Source organism: Bipolaris maydis (genome assembly GCF_028858645.1).
Source record: "Bipolaris maydis strain C4 unplaced genomic scaffold PSV08scaffold_6, whole genome shotgun sequence".
In the NCBI taxonomy this organism is placed as follows: Eukaryota; Fungi; Ascomycota; class Dothideomycetes; order Pleosporales; family Pleosporaceae; genus Bipolaris; species Bipolaris maydis.
The window spans coordinates 1932208-1958672 of NW_027093862.1; the positions used below are offsets into that span (position 1 = coordinate 1932208).

Sequence of the window (26465 nt, forward strand, 5' to 3'; positions counted from 1 at the left end):
CCCCTTTTTTACTCGCTCCATACTTCCTACCCTCCCCCAGTATCCGACAACGAGAACCATATTATCAAGGACATAAGCAATAGTAACAAACTTTTAGGTCCCTGGTCGCCGCTGCCCCGCCTGCCTCGAGCGCGGCGACACAGTCTGGGTTGTCCCGGGGAAGAACTGTCATGAATGTGGGACGCCGGTGAACTAGCATCGCTTACTCACTCACTCGCTCATCTAACCACTGTCATCTGGCTTTTTCACGGTTGGGTATGCGGATAGGAGAGATTATGTGGAAGTTGAAAGAAACAAAATTAAATAAAACAAAAGTGCAATTTTGGGGGGTTAGCAAGGTCAAAGGAAGAGATGGGGTAGCGAGTGAATGTGCATTTTGAGCTTTGCGAGGGGTTGTTTGGTTTATTCTGCATTTTCTTTTCTGGGGCAGATTGGGGGTTAATTTGTTGGGGTTGGGCATATATACTTGTAAGGCTGTGTGGAAGGGTTGGTTCGAGGTTGAAGTTGTCAGTGGAATAAAAAAAAGTTTGTTGGATTTCTCAACCATTTGACTGTTGGTTAAGTACTGTTTGTCAAGGGTATGTGTTATAGCATGGGCTCAGCCTGAGAAAGACTGACCAGTAGTAACAGTGTAAACACCAATGTGCATTCAGGAAAAGCCAAGGAAAAGACTACACACTATCTCGCTGATAGCACCACCGCTCCAAGACTATCGAATCTCACTTAAGCCGAACAGATGTCTGGCGCCCAACCTGATACCACCGCTTCTCATCCTTTTTCGGGTGATACAACGACTGCGTCTTCCCGAGTCCCTGGTGTTTATGCAGACTATCATGCGAAAACTGCTTTCCACGCCCAAACCGGGGGCCGACCGGAAAAAACTAAAATATCCGCATTAGTCAAACCCCCCACCGAACCTAAATAGGCCACACATGTAAGTATGTATGTAGTATGGAGTGATGTTAGGAAAAGAAAAAAAAACACTGTAAGAAATGATGGTAATAATAGTAGAAGCAAATACTCTACGGTCATGAGATAACTCAAGCCGCACTAACCGTCTTCGTGATGCGGACCAGCAGTGCACCTTTGGATACCACACCGTTTGCGTCATAGAGGTGGAGGACGCGATAGCCGGTTTGTAGACGATCAAGACGGAAGCAGGCCCAGGCGGCTAGGTCGTCGCTGATGCGCTCGTCGTCCATGACTTTGAATCTGCAGAAACATAATGTTAGCATGTGTTACCGGGACTTGGTTGCATGCTCCCAGGTACGACGACATCAATTGTGCCACAGCGATCAGTGCTTGATTCTCTGCATCGAAGCTGGCTGGCTGCACAGGCAGAGCAAGGCACAAAAGCGCTATCATAGCGAAGAAAATGACAAGCCCTGATACCGGAATCACGGCATTCTGCAGCTTGGCAGTTTGGGTCCCAGCAGCATGCCACGACCGTTATCTCCACATCCACTTCAGCGCCTGTGAAACCATCAAGCTGTGCCTAAGTAGCACAAAAGTACACCGAATACCATATCAGGTCTGGATACTCGTGCAGGGACTTCTTGTGCGATAGGTCGGGCCTGAATCGGTATGCACAGAGGCGATGCGTGTAACCCATGGCGATGTGTACACGTAGCGAAAAAAGAAAAGAAGAGAAAAAGAAACTTACCTGACAAAAGTCAATTCGTCCGTCACCCCCTGGACGCCAGTGAATTTGATGACTTCGCGACCAAAGTCGGGATTCGGGGTCCTAGCCGTCTTGGTCTTGACTTTGTATTCACCCTTTTGGCTCCTTCCGTTGCCTTGTACGGGTTCGGCATTCCGCTCTTCGTGCGACTCAACGTGTAGCTCGACCTTGACGTATGGCTTAAAGTCTTTGGGGTCGTCTTCTTCTGGAGGCAGAGGAATGTTCTGTCCGGCGATGAACTCGATACTCAGGTCCATGTCCTGATGGGGGATGGCTGTCTTTTGTGTTGACGCAGTGCTTGTGCTGCGATATCCTTCTGGCTTAAGGACCCATCCAGGAGTACCTGCAAACATGGCCTCGTTCTGCATCATTCCACCGTCCCAGCGTTGCCAGTTGAGAGCCACTATCTGGACTCCTGCACGCCAAAAGACAGAGGGGTTGAGATTTGAAGACGTTAGCCGGAGACCTTTTGGATATGCACGCATAAAGTAGTGTTTGTTGTGCTCGAAAAGTTCTGTGGGGTTACTCTCATGAAGATCCATCAATGTGCCTTCTGAAAGCGAGAAAACGTGCGTAGGTATCTTTGCCTCGGGAGTGTCTAAGCCCTTGTACGAGTAGCCACCACAATAAACACCCAATCTCGCTAGAGACTCTATGACCTTGGGCTTTGGCGCTGGAGGCTTCTTCTCGCCGTCTGGCCCAAATTCGTCTTCTGAGCCTACAGAGTCCAGGCTTTCCGTGTGTGCTAACGGTGTCGCTGATCCACCAGCTGTGGGAGCTTGTGGCTCAGGAGGAGGAGATACCTTGGGATGACCACGCTTGACCTTGACAAGAATCTTGTTTTCCAGTTCCTTGAGTGCAGGCAAGCCGACCGTCTCTAAGCTCTGAGTTGGATCCAGTGGCTCTTCGAGCATTATGCCTTTCCAGTACTCTTGCATGAGCTCGACCATGATCTCTTGTTGCTCAGGACCACAGTGTACTTCCAGACTGACAATGAGGGGTAGGCTGGATACTGCAAACGCGTATTCTTTGATGGTTGCGCAAACAGATCTAAAGGTCATCTCCTTGGTCAAAGTGTAACCATGAAATACTTTTGGTTCCGCTCGGGAGCTGTATGAAGCAGAGTGCCAGGGCTGAATCTTGTGTACATCATTTTGAGGCGGTGGCGGAGGCGTATCGTCTTTTTCTTCCTCTGACTTGTCCTTGCCGAATTTCAAGCCCAGGCGTTTGCGGATGCTCAGACCAGTCTTGGATTTCTTCTTCTCCTTCCTCAATGCATCGGCGCCAGGATTACCTCTGGCGGCTTCTTCATCTGAACTTGAGTCGGAGAGCTCGTCACCGTCCCAAACGTCCACCTCAACGCAGCGACAACCTCGCATCAGGACGTTTTTGTAGGCGTCGACACTCGAGTCGCTCGAGAGCTGGTTACCGGTGAGGTATGTGTTGTGGCTGGAGGAGATGAAGTAGTTGGAAATTGGGTGCGATTCATCTAGAGGTGGTGCAGGCTTCATCACGTTGCCTAGTCCTGAGGCAAAGTAGTTGGCAAAGGAGGGAAAGGAGCCATCACCCAGAAGCTCTAGGTGACTGTCTACTGCAGTTTCGAATTCTTTGCCAGGGCCATTCTGCTCCTTGAGCCAGCTCAATTGTCCGTCCTTGGTCTGTAGATTGTGACGGGCCAGGATCTCATTGTATACGACTCGGAGGTGGCTTTGGAGGTTTGACAGGTCATCAAGAGTACGGGCTTTGGCAGCGACAGCGGCTGTTCCTCCTCCAGCCTGGAGCTGGGGGTTGTCAAGCTTGGGCGTACCCAGCTTGCTATCCTTGGAGGGGTCCGGCATCGTGGGGGGTGCTGGGGGGGCAGCAACACCAGGCACGTAGAGGGGGTTGTAGGAAACTAAAAAGAACAATTGGAGTAGGACTGGAAGCAAAGGCGCAAGGTGACGGTGGTGCCTAGTTATGCAGGACCGGCGAATTCTTGGAGGAATGCTGACTGCAGGACTGCAGGAAGCTCAGCTGTCTCGAACGATGTCAGCGCTTCCCCTTCAAGTAGTGTGCGTTTGCGTGTTCCCTGAATCGTGCGCAGCATACCTTGGGCGGGATTGATGCTCGTCTACTGCAATGCAGCCGTCAATTTGGTCGTCTAGGAGATTTGAGCGTGGCAGAGGTGTATAAGAAGAGAAGAGAGGCGGGTGGTCATGTCGTAGGCATGGATGCAATGGCCTCATATTCCAGCTCGAGCCTGCCTTGGCTGCCGCATCGGCGTTTGATGATCCAGTTGGTGGGGCGCAAGACAAGGGAGTGAGCCCATGGATAAATGCCACGCGGCATTGGACATGAAGATACTGCATCAAGTCATTTGCCTGTGAACGAGGAACAATGCCCGTTTTGCGTTGATCGCTACCATTGCCGCACCCGCCTCGCCAAGCTGCGTCGACGTCACCCAGGGTGTCAGGGTCCAACCGTTTCGAAACATCCGTCCTATTCGTCCCACTCAACACATACTCGACATAGCACGTCCACAATGGCAAAGTCACGGAAAGAAGCAGAGAGCGAAGTTCGGTCGTGGGGTTTTGGCCATGTCTTCACCTGGACAGATGGCCCGTAAGTTTGCACCACCATCTCCCTACATATATTACGTCTGTTTGACCGCCGCATAGCAATGCCCACTACCCGCCGCACAAGCACAGCGGCAAAACCACACATCTCGTCCTGGACGGCTCCCTGACATACACCTATCCCAACGACCCTGATGCCAGCAAGGAAACTGTCGGTCCTGGCGCGCGGTGGGATGTCGATGCGCAAAAGGTGCATGAAGTTTGGGTTGGCAGCCAGGGATGTACCTATGTCATTGGAGAATAGTATCAAACACCGGATGCCCTTCACATGCTCACCCCAGAAATCCATTCTGCCCCAGGTATTTGATTGCATCAAGCGCTAGCTGGTCCGCCTTGACAAGCTCCTGCTCCACCATGCGCTCATACAGCCCCTGAAGCTTTTTATCTTCCTCCTTTGGTGGGTGCTGATATTTGCATTTGCTCAAGTACGGACATCTTCCGTTTCGCTTCCAATTCGTGCACATTTTGTTGCTCTTTGTTTCTACCCGCGCAGACGCAGGCGGAGGAGGTGGAACTTTGATTGGCGGCGGAGCAGTTTTTGATGACGCCGTTTCTGGTGCCTCGTCGTCACTCTCTGGGCCCGAATCGGAATCGGATTCTGATTCTTCTGAACTGGACACGACTGATGACTCGGAGAGAACTGAGCTCTCCTCATCCGGCTCCGTCTCGCTATCGTATCCCAGTCCAAGGTCTACCGTCGCTGGTGTCGACTGCTTCTTCACCATGCTCTCATGTAACTTTTTACGCAATGTAGCCAGCTCCTCTTGTCTCTTTTTTTCCGCCTCTTGTTTCGCGCTGTCGTTTTTGGCGTCATCACGATCCTTATTCAGTTGCTTTTGAATCTGTGTCGCTGGTTCGTTCTCCTTTGGCGGCTTCCCTTTCATTCTGCGCAGAAACTCAAGCTCCGCTGAGCGTTTCCGCGCGGCCTCTTCCTGTTTTTCTATGATCCTCTGTTGTGTTGGAAAGTTTTTCCTGCGATCCTTGATCCATGCTGCGACTTCAGCGCCCGTTTGTATTGTGATGGTCTCTCCTTCGTGCTCAAAAGCGAAACCTCCGCCCTTTAGTTTCGCGGAGAACGCGGCCTCTTCGTCGACGTCCTCTTCACCACTGCTTTCATCCTGTTCGACCCTTTGTGAAAGCCCAAGAGTGACCTTGCGCTTCTTGTTGTCGAGTTTCGGGATCGAGGGTAGCGGCAGCGAAAAGCCAAAGCTGGGGACCTGTGGTGGCACGGCAGCCTTGGCTCGGGGCGGTTTCGAGCTGTGTTGCTGGGGGTTCCTCTGCGACTGCGCATTGTCGTTACGGTCGGTCAGTTTTCGCTTCTGACCTGCGTGCTTGGGCGGAGAATACTGAGGGCCGGGCTGGGTATATGCGGACGGCGTAGACTGGGGGTTGGCATGTGCTTCTGGTGGGGCGACATTCTGCGGCGCATTCCTAGTGTCGTTTCCATGGCCATCTCTGGTATCGTTCCTGTGGTGTCCACCCCCTCTATTGTTTTGATAACCTCCCCTTTGGCCTCTACCACGCCCATCTCCTCGCCCACGACTCTGTCCATGACCGCCCCTTGAGTTCCCGGCAGCGTTATGAAAGCCGCCACCTTTATTCTGATTTCCTCCTCTTCCGCGACCTCTCTCGCCTCCTCCTCGGTTGTGACCTTCTCGTTGGCTTGGGTATGGCTGCTCGTTTGACGTAACCTTGGGCGGCGGTGGCGGAGGTGGAGGGAATTTGAACGTCATTATGGTAATTATGAGATTGTTTATTAAAAAGGGTACATCTAGTTCATTGTTCCGGGTATATTATCGCTGAAAGGGAAAGCGCAATGAAGTTGGTGAAGAAGAGTGAAAAGTTGGTTACGGCAGAAGATGAGACGCGCCTCGGTGGTCCGACGACCATCCAAAAAGTTGTTATCGATAGCGCTAGCTCCACGCTAACCAGTGCGCAAGTCGCGCCTCTGCTTCCTGAATCTCACAACTCAATCATAATGTATAGGTGACGAGCGCTTACTACACCGAAATCCATGAAGCCTCCAAAGTTGCAAACATGTTCATACTCGTAAGTCAAGTTCGGTTGAGACGGCGCCCCAGAACCTGAGATATGACATGTATGGACTGTTGAAAATTTCAAAGCATTATTATCTTCACAGTCACATGTTACTTTTGCGACTCACTCCGCTGCTGTGGGAAGAGCTATATAGAGAAACACTGACCAGCCCCTAGACTACGATTCAAGACTTGATCCAAATCAAGCCGCAGGATTTTGAGAAGCCTAGCGCGCAAGCCATCAAGGATGTCATCAACGACAAGTATAGCAACAGGATCATTCCCAACATTGGCCTCTGTCTTTGTATGTGGGATTTGCTCTCAGCTTCCGAGGGTCTCATCGGCCATGGTACTGGACTCGTAAATGTCAATGGTCCGTCATCACTCGTTTGCTAATCTCCCCATACTCACGCCAAATGCAGTCGAGTTCCGCATGACTGTCTTCCGCCCTTTTCGTGGCGAGATTATCTATGGGCGCATAAAGTCTTCCAACCAAGAAGGAATCATCATCGATCTCGAATTCACTTCAGAGATCTTCATACCGTATCAGAATCTCCCAGAGAACTCGTCATTTTCCCAAGCAGAGAACGTCTGGGTATGGAACTCGGAGGGAACAGAACTCTTTTTTGACAAGGGAGAGCCGGTTTTGTTCAGGGTAGAACATGAAGAGTGGTTTGATCAGCGGCCGACGATTGTAGAAAAAGATGAAAAGGGCGAGATCATTGAAGAGAGACCGACGGCCTGGAGAGTGATTGTAAGTACATGAAAACTTAGTGAGTAAGCAGACGTCTAACTGTGTGTCTAGGGTTCGATGGCTCAACCAGGTCTTGGTCCGACACTGTGGTGGGCCGAAGGTGGAGAAGAAGGTGAAGAAGGAGATGTTGATATGGAGGAGGAAGCTGAATGACGACTGTTCTTGGTTATTCCAAAACTGAATGTCGCTGAATGTCAAGATACCATGCATGTTCTCGGAATCCCCGTGTGGGTTTGCTGTCATGCACGTAGCAACTCAATCTGCAGGATAAATCCAACACACCGCATCCTGCAACCCTGAACTCCAGTATTCCTACTCCACCGTGTCCATTGTATTCGTAGGACCCCGTTGTTCGGGCCTTCTATATGCAGACAGCAATGTGATTACTCGATAGCCGCGGCGCTTAAGCGTCAGCGCCAACCGGCGCACCTACCCCGGCGTCCGTAATAGGAAGTTCCCATCCGAACCTCGGCACCTTTCTCCGCAATCTTCTGCATACCAGCTCCAATGTGGCTGGCTCGGTCTAATCTGTGCGGATACCAGACTGCATACAAACAAAATGGCGGGCGACCCGTAGTTTGGGATCCTCTCTTATTGTCTCACCATTGCTTTTGTCCCTTTTTTTATTGACACGTTTGCTGTGATAGCAACGCAGTGCAGCTCCCAACCTCGGAAGCTTAGGACTACATAATCGATACGCATCCCAATATCCGTTCCCCAAACATCTCTTTTTGATATCACGGCCAAAATGCCCTCATACACATCAGTCCACCTCGCCGAGCGACCCAAGGATGGCATCGTAGCTGGCAAAACCTTCACACCCAAGTCTCACCCAGTTCCATCCGCCTCCTCACTCAAGGATGGCGAAGTCCTCTTCCAAACCCTGTACCTCTCCATCGACCCCGCCATGCGCGGCTGGCTCAATCCCACACGCTCCTACATTCCCCCCGTACAAATCGACGCCGTAATGCGCGGACAGGGCATCGGCCTCATCGTGGCGAGCAAGAACCCAAAGTTCCCCGTTGGCACCTACGCAAAGGCCATGTGCGGCTGGGCCGAATACGCCGTCATTAAGGGAAAAGACATCGAGTCCCTGGATCTTCCCGAGGGCGCCGTGCCAACGGATGCGTTGGGTGTCCTTGGAATGACCGGGCTAACGGCGTACTTTGGTCTCCTTGACGTCGGACAGGTCAAGCCGGGAGATTTTGTCGTTGTGAGCGGAGCTGCGGGCGCAACGGGAAGCGTAGTGGGCCAAATTGCTAAGCTCAAGGGTGCAAAGGTTCTGGGGCTTGCGGGTGAGGACAGCAAAGTTGCGTGGCTCAAGGACACGCTAGGATTCGACGAGGCGCTCAACTACAAGGACCCTGATTTCGTGAAGAAATTCCGCGCTGCGACCAAGGGACTGATTGATCTTTTCTTTGATAATGTGGGCGGAGAGATTCTCGATTTGGCATTGAGCCGCGCGAAGCCGCATGCGAGATTCGTCATTTGCGGTGCTATCTCTGATTACAACAACAAGAAGCCTGCCGGGCTCAAGGTATGTGGATGATGTTTTGGTGGAGTGGTTGGGACGATGCTAATTGCCGTGCTAGAACTACATGATGATCATCTCGATGCGTATTCGCATGCAAGGCTTCGTTATTTTCGACTATGAGGACAAATACGCCGAGGCGAGGAAGGAGCTGGCCCAATGGTTGTCGGAGGGCAAGATCAAGCGCAAGGAGACGATTTACGAGGGCGGAATCACCAAGGCTGAAGAAGCCCTGGTTGGACTGTTTGAGGGCAAGAACACAGGTATGTTTTTTTTCGTAACTGAATGCATATGAACTTGGAGACTGACTATTGCAGGCAAAATTCTTGTAAAGGTAGCAGATCCCGAGACTGCCAAGTCGAAACTATAGATGAAGCATTTTGGAGAGCAAGGATCTATCTAATACCTTTCTATTTAACAACTAATATATTTCAAATGGTTGCATACTTGGCTCGTGATGTCCTCTACTACCATCTTACTGCTCCTCGATGCGCCCGCAATCGATAAGTTTTGTGGCGCTAATCGCCCCTCGGCCCTGGCCCCTGCGCCCAACTTTTGCACCGCAGTAGAGATCGCCGCCGGCCGTCAAATCCCCCACCCTCGCACTCGGCCCTGTCAAAGCTCGTTCTTCTCAAGGCATGTTATGCTCCGAACCTTCCTGCGAACAATAACACGAGCCATGGCCTCCCCCGAGCCCGCACGCGTGCCCATCCCTAAGAATGGCGTCGACTACCGCGGCAAAGTAGTGCTTGCGCCAATGGTGCGCTCCGGCGAATTGCCCTCACGACTGCTGGCGCTCAAGTACGGCGCAGACCTCGTATGGGGTCCCGAGACAATTGATCGCGCCATCATCGGTACCACAAGGCGCTTCAACCCGCACACGTCGACGCTGGAGTTTACACGCCTGCCCACGTCCAAGATCAAGAATCCGACCCTCGATCCTGATCTCCGCGAGAGCGTCATATACCGCATACATCCCGAGTTGGAGAAGGGCAAGCTCATCTACCAAATCGGTACGGCGAACCCCGAGCTCGCAGTCCAGGCAGCCAAGATTGTTGCAGCAGATGTGGCCGGCATCGATGTCAACTCAGGCTGCCCCAAGCCATTTTCCACCTCTGGTGGAATGGGCGCAGCGCTTCTGAGAACACCAGACCTGCTCTGTGACATCCTCACAAGACTTGTTGAAGAGGTGGGCAAGCCATTCGAGATTGGCATCAGCGTCAAGATCCGCATTCTCGACCAGCCAGAAGACACTGCCGCTCTGGTGAAGCGCCTCGTCCGCACCGGCATCACCGGTCTCACCGTTCACTGCCGCACCACGCCCATGCGACCCCGAGAGCGAGCGATACGCGACCAGCTCAAGATGATTGGCGAGATATGCAGAGAAGCCGGCGTCGCCTGCGTCATGAACGGCGACGTAACCTCCCGCACCGAAGCCCTCAAACTCATGCAAGAATTCTCCGTCGACGGCGCCATGATCGCCACTGAAGCCGAAAAAAACCCCAGCTGCTTCCGGCCTGATGCCGAAGGCGGGCCCCACGAATGGCGCTCCCAGTGGAAAACCGTAGTCACAGAATACATGCGCTTCGCCCTCCAAGTCGCTAACAGATGGGGTAACACCAAGTACCTCCTCGGCCAAATGATTCCTGGCAAAGAAAAGGCGTACGCGGCCATGAATAAGTCAAAGTGCTATACCGATGTTATCAAAGCGCTGGGTCTGGACAAGGTGGATGATTTGCTGGCTCAGGCGCAAAAAGTAGATGAGCACCTGGGTATCCCGATTCAGGAATCTAGAGCTTCGAAGCGCGCAAGGGTTAAGGAGGCGAGTAAGCCTGAAGCAGAGGCCAAGGTGCAAGGGGAGAAGAGGAAGGAGAGGGAGGGCGAGGAACCAGAGGCTAAAAGGATTAAAGTGCCTGAGGTCGAGGCCGAGGCGGGGATCGCCCAGGCGAATGAGGTTTTGGTACCGGCGGCTTTGAGTGTTTAGGGTTCCCTTTTATCTACATTTCCTTTTCTGCCGCCCTTTTTTTCTTCAAGAGTTGTATCTATATCATTCATGTGGAAAGAGGTGTATACGTCAAAGCGTTGCATTGCTAGGCGTAAATAGCATTTTCTTTTCCTCTCTCAAATATTTAGCCCAACAGTAACAAGAAATCTATAAACAGTTTGAAAATTTCAGCTCGTGATTGTTTTTTGTTTTCTTGTCCCCGAGTTTCGCATTTTGGAAGTATTCCTTGTAGTTCTTGATGCTAGGAGTCAAGTGCGAATGTTGGTCGAGGTGCAAGAATCGATGAGTGAGAGGCTGTATGAGGTATAGAAATGATCATGTAGAGGTTGGGAGAGGTTTTCGAAGGGTAGAAGAGTGTAATATGTGAGAAATGCGGATAGTAGGATAAGTGTGTTGGGGAATTGCGGTATGTTGAATGCACCTTGGGTCGCGGTGTATCCGATATCACTGTAGCGAAAAAAATCGACTATGATACGGCAAATACCTGTGAATGTGAACAGGCGAGTTGTTGCTCTTCCTTTACCCATTCTTTTTTTTTCCTTTTGTTTGGCAATGCCAGCGAAGATTTCCTCCGCAATTTTGTTACCGGCACTATGGTTCTGGTCCTGGTTGCAATCTAGCGACTAGCTGATGTTATCAAGATTGTGACACTGACAGTGAGCAGACTTCTGGAAAGGTTGAAAGTGATTGGAAACGGAGGGGATGAAGTCTCATGGCAATGAAGGCTCATGTGTAGATAGAGAGTTCGTATTGAGGTATGGATTCGTCTAGATATGTCGACTTTAGAGGGAATGGCCGCTCGTACGACTGTGTGTGTTTACAGCATGATTTGTATTTCATCTTGTCCCCTTTCTTACCAAAACCTCCACGAAGCCCCACTAAAATATTGTCTGTTTTTTTTTCAACCGCTTACTTCATGCCTCATCCATCTTTATTTCTTAGATATAAGACAAACTAAACAATATTACACAAAAAGTCTTGAAGATGGTAAAATAGACTATTTCCCGAAGTACATGGCTCCAGAGGCGAAAGTTTTCATTCTTGACAGCAACTCAAGGTGTCTAGGTTGCGAGGAGCTCTCTCGAATGGCTTCTTTTTTGGACGAGCGAACAACATCCAAGCGATATTGGTACTGTAGAACGACGAAAAAAAACCCCAAATCGGATTGGCCAGAAACTCGGAAAGGTACATTGAAACTATCTCTTCTCGAAAACTCAAGTTCAGTCACTGGGAGCTTGCGAAGAGTAACATCAAGAAAATCTTCCGTTTCTGGTATTTGAACGGGAAAGTTCATGCACCGTTGAGTGGTATCATTTTCCTGACTTGAGAATGAATAAAAAGAGTTTTGGCGTTGGAGAAGCTTTACCTCGAGCAACTGCATTTGGCTAATGGAGTTTCCCAAGACAATGACTCCTGTAAGTTTTGGATCATTGACATCTCGAAAAGAGATTGAAACTGAGAAATGATGCTCTTCACTTCTTGGGAGCAGAAACTGGGCCACAGGGCCAAAATATGCCGTATGAGAATCTTGGGCCTTGCAACGCCACTCGTGTGCTACTAAGGTGGCACTGTGAAGTTTGAACTTGGCGTATCTCCCAGGCCATCCCAGGCCAGCATAATCAGGAATAATCTTTGCAATCGAATCTTTCGCATGATTGGGATTAGCATCATGGACTGTGTAGGCTCCAAAATCTGCCTGATCTATCACGTCTATATGCTCTTGAAGCAGAACAGGTTTTTTCGACAGGCGCACATAACTCGTAGACGATATCCGTTGAAGCAGAATTCCGAAGAGCGAGTTCGGTTGGCCCCGCCGTGACACAGGCAATACGGCAATGAATGTAAGAGTGGGAGCTAGTACTATGGATGAGTTTTGTTCGGGAATAGAAATTTTATCGTATCGCACTAACGGCGCCTTGATCATGACCGCTTTCCGCAACAGCCGGATGTAATGGGCATCTTGCAGAGGAGCTGGCCAAAGCGGTTGATTCGAACCAATTTCCGAGTAGGCTATATTGGTGTCAAAGCATTCTGCAAGTAAACTGCATTGGCCGCAGAGTGTACGTTTGCAGAATCTTTGGACCGAATCCGTAAGCATTGGTGTATGGTGATGAGAGCTGCTCCGGGAGAATAAAAACAGACTGTGATCGGCACTTTCCTCAAAAATCGCCTGCTGTAATCTCCGGAATGCCTTGACTTCACCTTCGCCATACAACAGTGGTAAGTTGACATTGAACAGCCCGAATAAGCAATATGATTCGTCTTCTTCCTTGGATACTTCTCGATGTGCGGCCCAGGACAACTTTTGTGCTGCACAAAACTCATCTTCTATCATTACCCAATCAGACTCCAGAGCCGCAACATCGATACTTGTGATTGAGGCGACTTGTTTAGCTCGGGAGAACTTGTTTCCAATAGGACTCCAGTCTGCCGAGTAGAACTCCACATTGCAAGGAGCTAGCAATTCCTGTAATGTCCATCCGCGAGTAAACCACTGACTTTTACCGAAAGCCTGACCCCAGCCAGAGGATTTGTCTGCAACATCACTGAGATATGCGTAACAAATCTGTGCCCGCTGATACCATCGAAACATCGAGTTGATTGATTCTTGTAGCTCCGCTGAACTAGACTTATCGATACAACAGCTATCAATCCAAACCCATTTGTAGCCGTGCTTGACCGCAAGGGCACAAGTGCCTAGAACTTTGAGAAACCCTCGCTTCACTCTAGCTGGGTTGGTTTGGCTGCTGAGAGGGACTTTGGAGACATCTTCAAAGACGATCTCTTCTTCCTCCCATCGATGTGATAAGATAACGTAGTCCGGTACTTGGCCAATGAAAGAAATCAGTTCAAGTGTTTCGGTATTGAGTAGCCTCATCGCTGGTGTGTCTGACTAAAAGGTTATATAGCACAAAGCTACAGGGCCTTAAGCGTGACGATATGAGTTTCACGATTACTCGTTTGTCCAGTTGAATGGCGGAGAAGTTCGACGAGGTATCCGATCGTACTACCGATGTGACTGTTAGGGAATATGACGACTGTAAGTAACTCGAGCAAGAATATTAGCTAGTACGTTGCGCTCGAGAAGTTGAGAGATGGCGGAAAAGAACAGATTAAGCAGGCTGAGCATGAGAAGGCAACCACGATACGTAGAGAGTGCGGGGCACGACAAGGCTGACGCCCTCCCCACACAGCCACTGAGCCAGCAGAAGGATCGTTCACGCGTGGGCTTGTATGAATGAAAGTGTATATCAACTATACTTATTTATGATAAAACTCTTGATTAACATGAAGATTATTCATTTCTAAGAGATTGTAACTGGTGAATAGGACAACGCGATCCTGAACGTTACACAACAAACCGTCACGTGAGGATGACATTTGCTGCACCGTTTTGTAAGTCACCTCAAGGCCGCATACCCTAGAGACCCCTTGTAGCCATTTGTTATATCTCGTACCCACCTGCTGTGAGAAAACAGACTTTGCCCCAGAAGTGAGATTGTCTGGTGGTGAAGTTGCAAGGCTGAGGCGGCTAATTTTCGCCACTCGGGTACTGGGGCTCAATCTGCTACTTCTTAGCAGCTCGTAGCCTTTATGTGATATGTAACAGTAAATCCACTTTTCAAGAACAATGGGCTCCGGAGAGGGTGGATCGAGTGATCATATTGGATCGATGCTCTTTGTACGAGGGAGCAGCTTATGTATATGTACTACTCCCTCATAAGCTACGCTCAACAGATGATCACCCAGAGATACAAAATCATAAACCAGAAGGCTTAATGGGCAGTGTTTAGATCTATGGGAGCGAGTTTTTCCTAGCTTGCAAGTCAATCTAATGCCATCATGCTCTACTTGCAATCTCCGGAATCTTAAATGGAATGCGCCGAAATCGAGGCTTGCAAACAACCTTTTCTTCAAAAAGAGCTCTAGATCGAATCCGAAGGGCGAAGCTGTTTAGTAGCTGGTTACCAAGGTATTGATACTCGTCGTCTTCATCCTCCATCGAGTAAGAATATTCCATCCATGTCGAGCTATACAAGTAAGGTGATGACATTCCGGAGTCTTTACCTATATCAGAGGTGAATACTAACGTTCGTATGTTGAAAATGATCGATTTAGGATGGCAGTGTAAAGTTATTGAAAACCCAAAACAATGTTACTATGCTATGTTAAAGTTCATCATATACAACTCTTTTGGTCCCGTCTTTCCATGTCCCCTGAACTTACGTCAGCACATTAACTTCAAAGACCAGGTCAGAACAAGTCGCCTCAAATATACACTAGCCCGACAAACATTGCATCAAAGCCAATGACAAGTACCTTGTAAAGTCACTCACTCTTAACCCAACCCTCAACAGGAGCCGCTCTGCGTTAGCCGATACACCATCGACCGCTAGCGGGCGAAGTGAGACCCATCAACGTCAGCCGCGAACACTTGCACAACATCTTACTGGAAGAGTTTTCTTCTACATACTGACCTTGAGCGACTCTTAAAGACACCGAGAGAAGCAGGGAGAAGAGAGCACTGCGTTTATACAAACATGCGTACCTTCCGCCAATGACAAGTGTTTGCAGTGACCCTCTGTCAACGATGCGGAGCTGATATTATCAAGAAAGGCACCAGATTTCAAGGTGGTGATCGAATTGGATCTGCTAGAAGTTTGCAAGAAGGTAAGAGAAAGGGTGGACAAGATGACCGCCAGAAAACTACTAAGTTAGCCGATTTACATATACCCATATACTTTGTCCTCATATCTGCCGTGTGAGGTGCCAATCCTTTGCACCTCGTTCCAAAGAACCTGCCACAGTATGCCCAAGACGTTCATGGAGTAGAACAAGATTCGATATATGCACGCCCCACTCTGCAGCAGCCGATGTGGATGATCGTGTGGGAGTCGTGTGTGGCTGCACACACGCAAGGCTGAACTCTAAACTTTCGTCCTGCTCGTAAAGATGGCAGCACAAACAGTCTGTTGATATTCTCAAGGTGACAACATCTGTTGCATCCTTTGGTGGTGGCGAGTAAGGCGGGGCTACTGCGATATTTGCAAGAGCTACTCGTTCCTACCCTGCTTTGTTTATGTTGCTAGGGACGCAGGTGCATTCTTTAACAAGACCATACTACTAGAGATCAGGTATTCTTATAACTTTGACATGTAGCATGAAATCATCACAAGTCAGATTGGCCGAGTGGTTTAAGGCGTGCACAACCAACCGCTTCACGGCTCTCTTGCTATGCGACACCTGCTATCAGGTCCGGCACCTCCTAGGAGGGAGAGGGTACTGCAGGCCCTCGTTTGCCTGGGGTGCGCGCGGGTGTAGGGTTATGGTAACCCCCTACATCAGTGGCAAAAGAGGCGACGGTGAGTCGCATGGGCTCTGCCCGCGCGAGTTCGAATCCCGCATCTGACGTTTTTTTTGCAACTTTATCCAGCTTCCGTAATGTTCCGCTTCTTAAGCTGCCGAGCTGCACGGATTTCTTCTTGTTTTTCCTTGCTCCATGTCTTTGATTGGTGCTTCCGACTTTTTGCACCCCTCCTTTCCCTTTTTTGTAGAGCCTGGACCTCTGGATCAACCCAATGTGGTATTGGAGATGCTGAAATTTGCCTTAGGTAAGCAAGCGTGTCGCAATCCTCTTCTTGCTCTCCTTGCTGCTTAGAAAACCCGCAAGCAGCTAGAAGAAGTAGAGCTCTTAATGTAAAATTGGCGTCATTGCCTGCACAATGAAGCCTGTTGAAGGAACATCCCAAAGAAAGGAGTAAATCGCCAAGAGACCCAGCCCAATACTCAAACACCTCATTAGCGACGTAAGAGGTATCTAAAACGCTCGAGAGAAGCACTGGATACTCGAAATCGAGAGCTTGTAAAGCCTGAAGGTCATTGATAATACCATGGCCTACAAAAACTACATTTCGAGCTGAGGGGATAGCAGATTGAATATGGTTGACAATGTTTGGTGGGCTGATTGCGATTGTCTCCCCAAACATGAACTTTCTTGACGCCTTGCTCAGGTATGAAGGAGATCCTGTAGCAAAATTGTGGGTGGATATAAGCTCGTCTGGAGGCATCTGGTTGATTTCCTTTGTATCAAGAATCGCAAGTCCAATTTGGCAATTTCCCTTCTGCGCAAATCCGCTCTTGATGGTGTTGATATTCTCAAAGTCGATTGCAACAAGTACCACATCTGAAAGTTGAGGCGAGTAATAAGGCTGATAGCCCAGACGAAAGATCTCACGTAAAATCTGTAATCCATTTTTCGCAATAGACAATGATCTACGATCGGCTTCTTTAGGTACGCTTTAACTAGTTAACAAAAAACTTGCTCTAAAACAAGTTTGAGGGCACTTTACCTGTGGGAACTCGTCGCAGATGATGGCACACTGGCTACTGTGACTAACGAATCTTCCTGTCCTTGGACTGCATGGCAAGCGGCAGCGCTTTTAGGACTTGATGTCGACATAGAAGGCGCTTGTAGGATTTTTAGGAATAGATCTCAAGGTAAACGTTGCATTAATAAAAGAAGGTGACCAAAGTGTACAAAGCTATCGGCAAGGCAAATTCTTTACGCAGCCAGCCACAAGCGGCGGGGATAATTACTAAGCGGGAGGGTATGTGACCTTGCCCAACACTAATTTATTACACCCCGCTTCAAGCGCCCAAGAAGTTTAAAAACTACGTGATCTCTGATCCCTGCTTACCACTTGAGAGCCCCGCTTTTCACCATAGTCAAGCTATGTGAATGGTTAATAAGGTTGTTCTCTGCACTGGCTTTTCAAACTTTCTGTTTACCACTATCTACGACGAGTAACAAAAGTCTACTGGCACCTTTACATGATTAACCAGAAGCTCAGACGATTACAGAGCCAGGTCCCTATCCAAGTACTAGCCTAAGTAAGAAGTTATAATCGCTTGGCTTTTTTCTCTCTGTTTGCTATATAGCGTATTAGATTAATTATCACATAAAAGAATTACAGGCCACACCCCAACCTACCAGAATCGCGTATCAAAAAAGTTATTTTTATAGTCAAAGTGCGTAATAAAAGGATTTAGGTAGACCTCTGCGAGACCCTGTTGAACCCCAAAAAATAGGTTGGTATTACTACTAAAGCCTCTTAACGGGTATATGCTAAATAGACAAATCTCTATTGGGTACGATAACCAAAATGCGGTTACGACGAAGGCAGCAGCATAGCGAACTGCGGTTGCGACGGAGTTATAATTATCTAATTCAGTATTTTGTTTGCGGAGGTGTGCAGGCTGGTGGCCGTAAAGGGTCGTCTAAACAAAGGGGCGAGTGCGTGTCTCTCATACACCCGGCAAAACCGGAAAATCAAAACAATCGGGCATTGCCCACCAAAACTCATCATCACCACGAAATATCTCCATTATAACGTGGTTGTTTTATATAGGAAATACGCGCGATGAAATACCTAGTCTTCATCTTCGTACTACCTTATTAAATGAATATAACGGTGAAATATCTTTCACATTCTAAGGCTGGTCGTAACAATGCGGTGTTTTGGCGTGGTATTGCATCGCGGCTGATAGGGCCGCCATTTTCCAGTTTTACCCGGTGTATGAGAGTCGCAGCTCAGAGTTTCGAACGAAGGCGGGTGGAAAGGCGGGTCTAACTAAAGGGAGACTAGCTCTGAGCTAGCTGTTTTCGGTTAGCTTAGCGCTAGGTGCGCGCACAGAGGAGTGCGACGTCTGCCAAGCGACAGTTGAACCATCGCTGATTGCTAAACATCAACTAAGCCACCCAGTCCACCATGTCATCCACTCACACGCGCATCGAATGCGCGTCCGAAGATTCTAGTTGCCCTCGTCGCCTCCGCTATATAGCGCGTCCCCCGGCACCATGAAAACCCTCACATCCATCTTTTTCGCAATCGTCGCGATCGCACTTGCTATCTACAACAACGAGTACATGCTCTCACGAGTAACGAGCTCTCTTAGACACATTACTGCCTTCACAAACGTCACCAATCCATTTCGCATCCCTACCCAGAATATGTCGTCTAGCATGTTCCGCGGTCTCCCCGTCATTCCTGACGAGGCCTATACGACGAATGCGCCTCGGAAGATTGCCAAATCATTCCTCGCAGTCGAGCAATCTGAGGGTGCCGGCGCCAGAGTGAGGCGGAGCATCGGCACGCCAAAACTTCGAAATCTTTCACCTTTTTTGATGCTCGATCATTTCGCCATTCCTCCAGGTGCAGGATTCCCAGATCACCCGCATTTTGGAATGGAGACGGCCACTTATTTGCTCTCTGGAGCCGTAGATCATGAAGATTTTACTGGAAGTAAGGGCACAATCGAAGAAGGCGATTTGCAGTTTATGACCGCAGGACGCGGGATTGTACACGCAGAGATGCCCCGCCAGAACAAGGACGGTACTCCTAACGTCGGCATGCAGCTGTGGATTGATCTGCCCAAGGAGCTGAAGACATGCGAGCCAAGATATCGGGACGTTCGTGCCAAAGAGATACCTCAGGCAACCGGAGACGACGGCAGGGTGAAAGTCAAGGTCATTAGTGGCCAGGCTTATGGCGTAGAGAGTCTCAAGGAGCTGGCCTACACACCCGTCTGGTATTTGGACTTTACTGTACAGCCTGGTGGAAAAGTCAAGCAACCACTACCCAAAGGCTGGAACGCATTTGCCTACGTACTCGACGGCACAATCATAGTTTCATCCGACGGCGTTTCACGACCCATCGAACAATACCACAATGTCGTCTTTGAGAGCAGTGGCGACAGTGTCGAAATATCAGTCGAGGAGAGTGCCGAGAAAGAATCAAGATTTGTGCTGATTGCTGGGTTGCCATTGGATCAACCAGTTGTACAATATGGCCCGTTCGTGGTAAACTCGAGAGACCAGGTAATGGAGGTTATGATGAACTACCAAACTCACTCTAATGGGTTTGAGAGAGCAGAGAATTGGGAAAGCGAAATTGGGAAAACCATGGTACATTAAGTGGCGGTCGCAGCCTTGGAGGCTTTTTGTATATACCCTTTTAAGTAGCTTTGCTTGTTTTGTAGCATTTCAAATTAACTTCCTTTAAACATATCTTAAGGGGTTTCCCATTGATTGTAAGTCCAGGTTATACTTACGATCGTTCCATGTAGGTATTCGAAATAGAATAGAATACGCGAAAAGCATTTGCTGAAGTACCTGAACTTCCAAAGTATTTCGCACTGGAATAAGTCTCGCACAAAACTACCTAGAATCAAATGCAAGCAAACAATTTAAAACATGTTCTTTACTAAATCCGAATCCCATCTTAAAATGTCAATATATCTCATGTGAGCATTCAACTTATAGTGAAAGCACTCAACAAACAAAGAAAATGATGGAAACGTAACATTGGATCAACAGAAAGTCACAGCTCCCATGCAAGAACACCAGGAACCAGAAGCTGGAATAACAAAGAACGTTCAAGGAACAGGAAGCTGGGAACATCAAATTTTCATACCATGGCATGTGGTTAAGAGAAAAGCCTGATGCGACTGTTGCACCATGCATCACGGCCTACATTTTCTACATTCATTTACAACTGCCCACTTTAACCGTAGTCGTATGTTCAGATTGTACTTTTTCACTTGTTATTATCAAATTCCAAGCAGCAACATGCGAAACTGAAGCGGGAACTTGTTACAACGAGACGCAGCGGTGTTTTCAGCACGATTAGTTACTATTCTCATATGAGAACGACACCGATTCAATTATGGAAGAGCTCAGGATAATAAGTAGCGTAGCATCTCGGATATTGCGTTTCTTCGTAAACTGGCAGCTCTGGGCGCGGCCCGCTGTACTTTTCGGAGATTAGGTATAAGGGACTTGGTACGTGAGATGTTAATTTGGTAGATAATGGAATACATACTTCCAGCTACTTCAACGCCGCGATTCAGTAGTTTTAGAGATAGAAATGGTCATGTATGTTCTTGGGTTCGTTGTTAGTTTGGCCGCAGAATACTAAGTTGTTTGGATCTATGTAGGGTTCTATAAGAGAACTTATACGAGCATCTGTAATTCTAGCAAGTTTAGAGGAACGGAAAGCTCCTGTTGACATTAACTTGATTGATCCTAGTATTGCATTACCGCGATGTGTGCAATAGAAGTAGCCTAGATGTATAGCTACTGATTTCATAAGTATAGCTCGGAATATTCAGATTAAAAGTACGAATGGAGGCAATCTCAGCAGCCAGTATTTATCTGCGCGACCGCATGAAATATCGGGGCAAAGTGATGGTGTGCGGACAACTAGATTTGTGGCTAAGACCATGAAGTAGGCATAACTCTAGTAGGAGCCAAGAAGTCGTACATTCCAACTTTTTGCTTGTCATCAAATTTCTGGATTTTTTTTTTCAAATCTAATCAAGGCAATAGATAAACATTGCTTTGATAAGGAATCAAGGTTCGCTCCACACACACACACAACGGGTAGTTCTAACGATCTTATTAGCTGTAAACTGTTCCGCTATCTCTTTTCTTTTTTTTCGACGTGTGGTTCCTTACTCATGGTGTAAAATTCGCAAACAAGTATCGCAATGGGAAGTAGAACCCTTTACCTGTTTTTTCCACACTCAATTCCTGCTTACCCCGCAACCTTGCTCCCCCCGGCCATATTTCGCCGCCTTGCACCGCCCCATCCTACCTTACCCGAGCTCCGTTTGTGGCTGCATAACCTTCTGCACGCAATCCCTCCAGGGCCGAACACCCGAGAATCGATTGGTTCTCATTTCTCACAGTTCCGAGCTTCCCTGTTGTCTGTTGGTTGATTAATCTGTGGCTTCTAACTGCAGTAGCGCGTGCAGTTCCGTTTTAAGATTGGTTGGACGACGTGAGATGCAAAGTGGTGTGTTGCAATGTTTCTCGGAGTGGGATTGAACTAGTAGTGAAATTGGTGCCTGGATTCTAGAGCTGCAGGGAAGGGTCTTGGATGCTTTGCTGGAGGGTTGCTGAGTTGTGGGGATGTGTTAGGCGCCCTGCTGGCTTGGATGAGAAGGAATAACAATGTTACCTTGGTTGTATGCCATTACTGCAAGGCATATCATCTTGCAGATCGATGCAAGAGCAAGTGCTGACTGACTAGCAGCATCAGCAAGGCAGATGTGAGATATAATGCGCGCGAACTTCGAGGGAGGTGGGAAGCTGGGATTTGCTTCGTTTTTTTGACGCCGCTGATAATATTGTGTGAGATGATAGAAAGAGCCATGGATTCAAGATATTTCCACTTTGGTTTTCGAGGGCTGACAGCCCATCCGACGATGATCTGCCACCGAGAACCGTACCCTGCACTTGAAGCAGTACAGCGCAGCGCAGCTGGGAAATACGTTCTCATCACCAATGCTTCGCACGGAATTGGCCGAGCAATCGCAATCTCATGGGCAGGAGCAAACGCCGCAGGGATCGCAATGAGCAGCCTCAACACAGAGGATCTCGAACCTGTCACCTCGGAAATCAGATGCATCAACCCCAACATCCCGATTGTCGCCATGACGTGTGATACCGCAAGTTCATTTGATATAAACGACTTCTTCTCCGCTACAAAGGAAAGCTTTGGTAAACTGGATGTAGCAATCGCGAATGTTGGTACTGCACATCTTGAGAACCTGGATGCAATCAACGACAACGACTTGTGGTGGGCCGATGTCATGACCAACTTTCGCAGTACACATCTCACTGCCCACCAATACCTGCGCACATTCGGTCCATCGCCGACTGGTACATTCATTTCAATAACATCGGGCGCGAACTTCTACGTTGGTCCAGGGGTCTCTTCCCATGAGTTCGCCCAACAGATCGACTGCCGACTTCTAGACTTTCTGACCTTTGAGTATCCAATGATGAAGGCGTTTTCGCTGGACTCAGGGCCAATACAGGTGAGGTGGACAAGGCTCGCACATGGCCATTTCGAGATTGGTGATCCGGAGTTGGCCGGCTTATTTTCTGTTTGGTTGGGTGGCGGCCGAGCGGATCTATTGAGGGGCAATAGTTTGCGTGCTGAATGGGATATTAATGAGCTTGAGCTTAATATGCGACAAGCGTTGGAGAGGGATACCTTGAAGCAGAAAATGTCCAGCGGTTGTTTGCGACTGGCGACGAGGCAAGTTTAGTAGGGGCCTTCGCACACAGCCTGTTGAACATGAACCAGAAAACTTTGTTCGATTCCTGTATCACCTCTTTGAACAGTCGGCATCGTAAGATATAGCGTCGAAACCGATGCGAATCTGGATCAGATGAATATGATGATCACCTATCTAGCCATGCAAAGTTGTCGTACCCAGATTACTGTGTGCGAACCCTACTAATGTCCTTTGATTTCTGACAACCATGGAATGCGTCGCTGCTTCTGGTCCCATAGTGTGCCTGCAGCACCTTGATCCCATATCCACTCGTCGGATGTATTTCCAAAACCTGGTGGCGTATAGGCTTCCCATATCCGCACCGTGTCATTTGATTCTCGGTCGCGTATCGCGACCAGTGTTCTATCAAATGTAACCATGTCAACAAGAATGATGTCTATACTTTTCCCCTCGTACAAATCGAAGAAGGTGTCAATATGTTTGTCTATCCTTCCATCTGGCCACAAGAGCACCAATGATTCGAGTGATGGCAAAGAACGATAGAAGGTCTATTCTGCATCTCTGAAATGATCAGTAACTATGGCAAGTCGTTTAATATTCGGTGGCGGGTTGGGGAAATGGCGAACAATGTCGCAGGAGAGGATTAATTCCTCCAGAAGCAACATGTTTGAGTAAACGTTTGGATCAATGATGTCCGAACCTTGGCTATCTGTAACATCCCAATTGAATCCGAACCGACTCAGGTTGAGATGAAGTCTTTTCAAGTTAGGCCCAATAGTGTTGAATAGGTTGATGATTGCCGGTAGTCTGATAGAGGATGCCCAATCATCCCCCCACGGGTTTTTTGTCGGTATGGGTGATATGTGCATCGACATAATGTATCGCGAGAAAGTAGGTTTGGGGGGTCTTCTGGTCTCTTGTACAGTGGCTTGATGCTGATGATCCAGTCCTAATGTCGTGCAAAAGCGGCCCAAGACCCTTGGACAATCCAGCCACACGCAATTTGAGTAAAGATACTCAGTAGCTATCGGGTGAACACTGCGCGAGACTAGCGTGAGAGAGTGCAGTGTCTTGGTAATTTTGTCGAATCGTGAGCGTGCCACAGGGTGGTGATTGTTACACGTTTCCACGAGCTGATCCAAGATGTTGAGAAGCAGCTCAGGAGGAAGAGGTCCAAATGCCTGAGCTTGAGTTGTTGTTGGTGTTCCGTTGAGCATGATTGTTGTGTCTACTGAGCGGGTGGTTGGGGATGTGAAATAGGCAGACACTGCGCACGAGTAGTAACTGCTGTGCGGGGTCTGGCTTACGTACTTACTACTACATTCCTACTAACGGTACGAGGTGGGAACGACCTATCATCTTACCGAGACCCTAGGATCTTCATGAAACTTGACCTGGCTCCATCTCAACATCTGACTTCAATTATCTTCATTTTGAACATCTCACAGCCTAGATTTGGTCTTTTTGGCAGCTGAGTAGGACCGAAAAGACATGGTTGTTTACAAGGCAAGGACCGGGCCGATATCGACCTTGCTGTTGCAGGTAAGTCTTGTTGGATAATGGATTCATTGGCTAACTAAGGTAGTTAGAGCGCGAGTATATATAGGTGAGAATATTAGGTAGCTGGTACCCAGCCACCCCACAAGTCTTTCCTTCACCTTTAACGTTTCACATATTTAATACTCCCCCTTAGCTAATAATCTATAGCCTTATAAGTTAGCCTTATTAAACTCTAAAACTATTAAGGAAAAAGGAGAAGAGTGCTTATTTTTCTACCTTACTTATAAGCTTAAGGGCTATATAAAAACGTTTAAAAGGTTCTTGCAGTAGTGCCTTTATAAAGCCGTTAGCTACTTATAGTATTATTAGAATATATTTAACCTTAACGTTGCCGTTTTCTTACGCTTCGCGAATAAAGTGCTATTTAATATTAATATACTTTGCTCTTCTATAGTTAAATAGGTTGCTTACTAGAGTAATAGTACCTTAGTTATCTATAAGAATAGTAGTTAGCTCTTTATTACCCTTACCTTAGTTTAAATTAGCTAATTGTTACAAGTAACAAGAAGGATTCTCTCCTTGACGAAGGGATGGAGGCAGGGAGCCTATGGACGTCCACGTCAGAAGGTAATGATCAACGCGGGGCGTAGATCACGTGACTTGGCATCTCGCCAAGAGGTAACATCCCGCCAAGAGGGCAGATGCCACAACATCGGGAGATGCCAGGGACATCTCGAACATCTCAAGATGCCAGGGCATTTGGGAGATGTCACAGATGTTAGGACTAGAAGCAATGAGGATATAAGGATGGATGGATTTCATTATTTACTCTCGTTGTGGTCAACTCAAATTGTACTTTCTTACTAGTTACTTAACTTCACAAGATTGATACTTGTTAGTCTATTCGATATAGATTAGGAATTGTCAACCTATTGTTACTTTCTATACAAGCACGCCCACTCCACTGTATCGCCAGACAAATACCTCACGGCGCTCTTCACACCATCTCACTCACCCTAACCCGGATCGAGCTTAGAGAAGTATCAGCACCAAACCCCGTGTAACACTTTGACCACCCACGGATTCAGTGGACTTAGGAAGATTAACATTAGGACGCCCGATTAAGATTCAAGGATGTCTCGCAACCAGGCTCAGTCGCAGGCAGGTGCCGGTGGACCAGTCCAGAGTCCCGGACCAGTGCCCACTCCAGCAATCGATGACGAGATGCTGACCCCGAGTGATGACGAGGTGGACGACGACGCTCACAACTTACGAGAGTTGCGGAATCTTAGGCACCAGGCCACGATCCATGCACGGCAGATGGCCGAGATGCAAGCGATGATCAATCAGCTCACGAGTCAGCTGATGGCCACACCAAACGAAAAGCCTATCAAGAAACCCAAGATGGCGACCCCAGACAAATACGATGGTAACCGCGAAGGGTTACGGACGTTCCTCACCAACATCGAGTTGTACTGCGGCTACAACGATGTGCCAAACGACGAAGAAAAAATACTTATGGCCAACACTCACATGAAGGGAAAAGCGGCAAGCTGGATGCAACCTTATGTGGAGGACTTTCTGACAGACATCGACAACAAAGGAACGAAGGACGAGACGCGTACCTTGTTCAGCAGTTGGGCCAACTTCAAGGAGGAATTGGGACGCATCTTCGGGGAGGTAGACGCGGAAAGCCAGGCGGAGAAGGCTATATCTCGCCTGAAGCAGACCAGAGCAGTTTCAGCTTATACGGCGGAGTTCAAGCAACTACAGGCACGAATCAATTGGGACGATTCGGCACTCCGGACGGTATACGAAGCAGGTCTGAAGGAAAATATCAAGGACGAACTTGTACACTACGACAAGCCGAAGGATTTGTACTCGTTGATCGAGTTGGCAACAAGAATCGACACACGATTATGGGAACGGAAGGAAGCCCAGAAAGGATATCGACCAGGGCCACCCTTCGCCAACACCCGAAGGTATCGGAACAACAAGGATCACGACGGAGATACGTACATGACCGGCAAGGTACAAGACAAGTCTAAGGATAAGAACAAAACCCGAGGAAAGTTTAACGACGGTCTTTCCAAGGAAGAACGCCAGAAGCGTTACGACAGTAAGGCATGCCTCCGCTGCGGCGAAGTAGGACACTTCCGTAGGGACTGCCCGAAGAATGAAGTCAAGCAAGGAGCGGTTAAGATCGGAATGCTACGGATGGCAACACCATACCCGACTGAGGAACTAGACGAGACT

The 26465-nt window shown here is 48.4% G+C and overlaps 9 protein-coding genes and 1 pseudogene across 10 annotated transcripts; 5 read left to right on the forward strand and 5 right to left on the reverse strand.

Moving 5' to 3' along the window:
• Nucleotides 1–1040: 1040 nt before the first annotated feature.
• Nucleotides 1041–6029, reverse strand: PSV08DRAFT_370986 (1-phosphatidylinositol-4,5-bisphosphate phosphodiesterase; the record flags this gene model as incomplete). The annotated part of the gene is made up of 4 exons (XM_014217811.2): nucleotides 1041–1212; nucleotides 1664–3530; nucleotides 4412–4413; nucleotides 4573–6029. 4 exons carry the CDS (start codon nucleotides 6027–6029, stop codon nucleotides 1041–1043), a joined length of 3498 nt encoding a protein of 1165 aa, XP_014073286.2.
• A 229-nt stretch (nucleotides 6030–6258) lies between these two features.
• PSV08DRAFT_409633 (NADP-dependent oxidoreductase) lies at nucleotides 6259–9083 on the forward strand. Its single transcript, XM_014217809.2, has 7 exons — nucleotides 6259–6345; nucleotides 6510–6705; nucleotides 6755–7086; nucleotides 7138–7186; nucleotides 7854–8623; nucleotides 8679–8880; nucleotides 8935–9083. The coding sequence occupies exons 1-7, from the start codon at nucleotides 6334–6336 to the stop codon at nucleotides 8985–8987; spliced, it is 1614 nt and encodes a 537-aa protein (XP_014073284.2). The 5' UTR covers nucleotides 6259–6333; the 3' UTR covers nucleotides 8988–9083.
• A 188-nt stretch (nucleotides 9084–9271) lies between these two features.
• Nucleotides 9272–10634, forward strand: PSV08DRAFT_202170 (uncharacterized protein). Its single transcript, XM_014217808.1, has one exon. The coding sequence runs from the start codon at nucleotides 9297–9299 to the stop codon at nucleotides 10599–10601; it is 1305 nt and encodes a 434-aa protein (XP_014073283.1). The 5' UTR covers nucleotides 9272–9296; the 3' UTR covers nucleotides 10602–10634.
• Nucleotides 10635–11619: 985 nt separating this feature from the next.
• PSV08DRAFT_222902 (uncharacterized protein) lies at nucleotides 11620–12720 on the reverse strand (the record flags this gene model as incomplete). Its single annotated transcript, XM_066092175.1, has 1 exon — nucleotides 11620–12720. One exon carries the CDS (start codon nucleotides 12718–12720, stop codon nucleotides 11620–11622), a length of 1101 nt encoding a protein of 366 aa, XP_065949268.1.
• Nucleotides 12721–12756: 36 nt separating this feature from the next.
• On the reverse strand, nucleotides 12757–13500 carry PSV08DRAFT_148145 (heterokaryon incompatibility protein-domain-containing protein; the record flags this gene model as incomplete). The annotated part of the gene is made up of 1 exon (XM_066091826.1): nucleotides 12757–13500. A coding segment is annotated over one exon (744 nt), but the record flags the coding sequence as incomplete, so codon positions are not given.
• A 2298-nt stretch (nucleotides 13501–15798) lies between these two features.
• PSV08DRAFT_t29 lies at nucleotides 15799–16034 on the forward strand (annotated as a pseudogene). The gene has a single exon. The product of its transcript is annotated as a tRNA-OTHER (tRNA).
• Nucleotides 16035–16046: 12 nt separating this feature from the next.
• PSV08DRAFT_390103 (uncharacterized protein) lies at nucleotides 16047–17137 on the reverse strand (the record flags this gene model as incomplete). The annotated part of the gene is made up of 2 exons (XM_014217763.2): nucleotides 16973–17137; nucleotides 16047–16919 (listed from the first exon to the last, which is right to left on the reverse strand). Exons 1-2 carry the CDS (start codon nucleotides 17080–17082, stop codon nucleotides 16049–16051), a joined length of 981 nt encoding a protein of 326 aa, XP_014073238.1. The 5' UTR covers nucleotides 17083–17137.
• Nucleotides 17138–18492: 1355 nt separating this feature from the next.
• Nucleotides 18493–19687, forward strand: PSV08DRAFT_296623 (RmlC-like cupin domain-containing protein). Its single transcript, XM_014217807.2, has one exon. The coding sequence runs from the start codon at nucleotides 18550–18552 to the stop codon at nucleotides 19594–19596; it is 1047 nt and encodes a 348-aa protein (XP_014073282.2). The 5' UTR covers nucleotides 18493–18549; the 3' UTR covers nucleotides 19597–19687.
• A 2203-nt stretch (nucleotides 19688–21890) lies between these two features.
• PSV08DRAFT_409638 (uncharacterized protein) lies at nucleotides 21891–22739 on the forward strand (the record flags this gene model as incomplete). The annotated part of the gene is made up of 1 exon (XM_014217806.1): nucleotides 21891–22739. The coding sequence occupies one exon, from the start codon at nucleotides 21891–21893 to the stop codon at nucleotides 22737–22739; it is 849 nt and encodes a 282-aa protein (XP_014073281.1).
• A 191-nt stretch (nucleotides 22740–22930) lies between these two features.
• PSV08DRAFT_179420 (uncharacterized protein) lies at nucleotides 22931–24150 on the reverse strand (the record flags this gene model as incomplete). Its single annotated transcript, XM_014217805.1, has 3 exons — nucleotides 22931–23257; nucleotides 23288–24007; nucleotides 24127–24150. 3 exons carry the CDS (start codon nucleotides 24148–24150, stop codon nucleotides 22931–22933), a joined length of 1071 nt encoding a protein of 356 aa, XP_014073280.1.
• Nucleotides 24151–26465: the final 2315 nt, after the last annotated feature.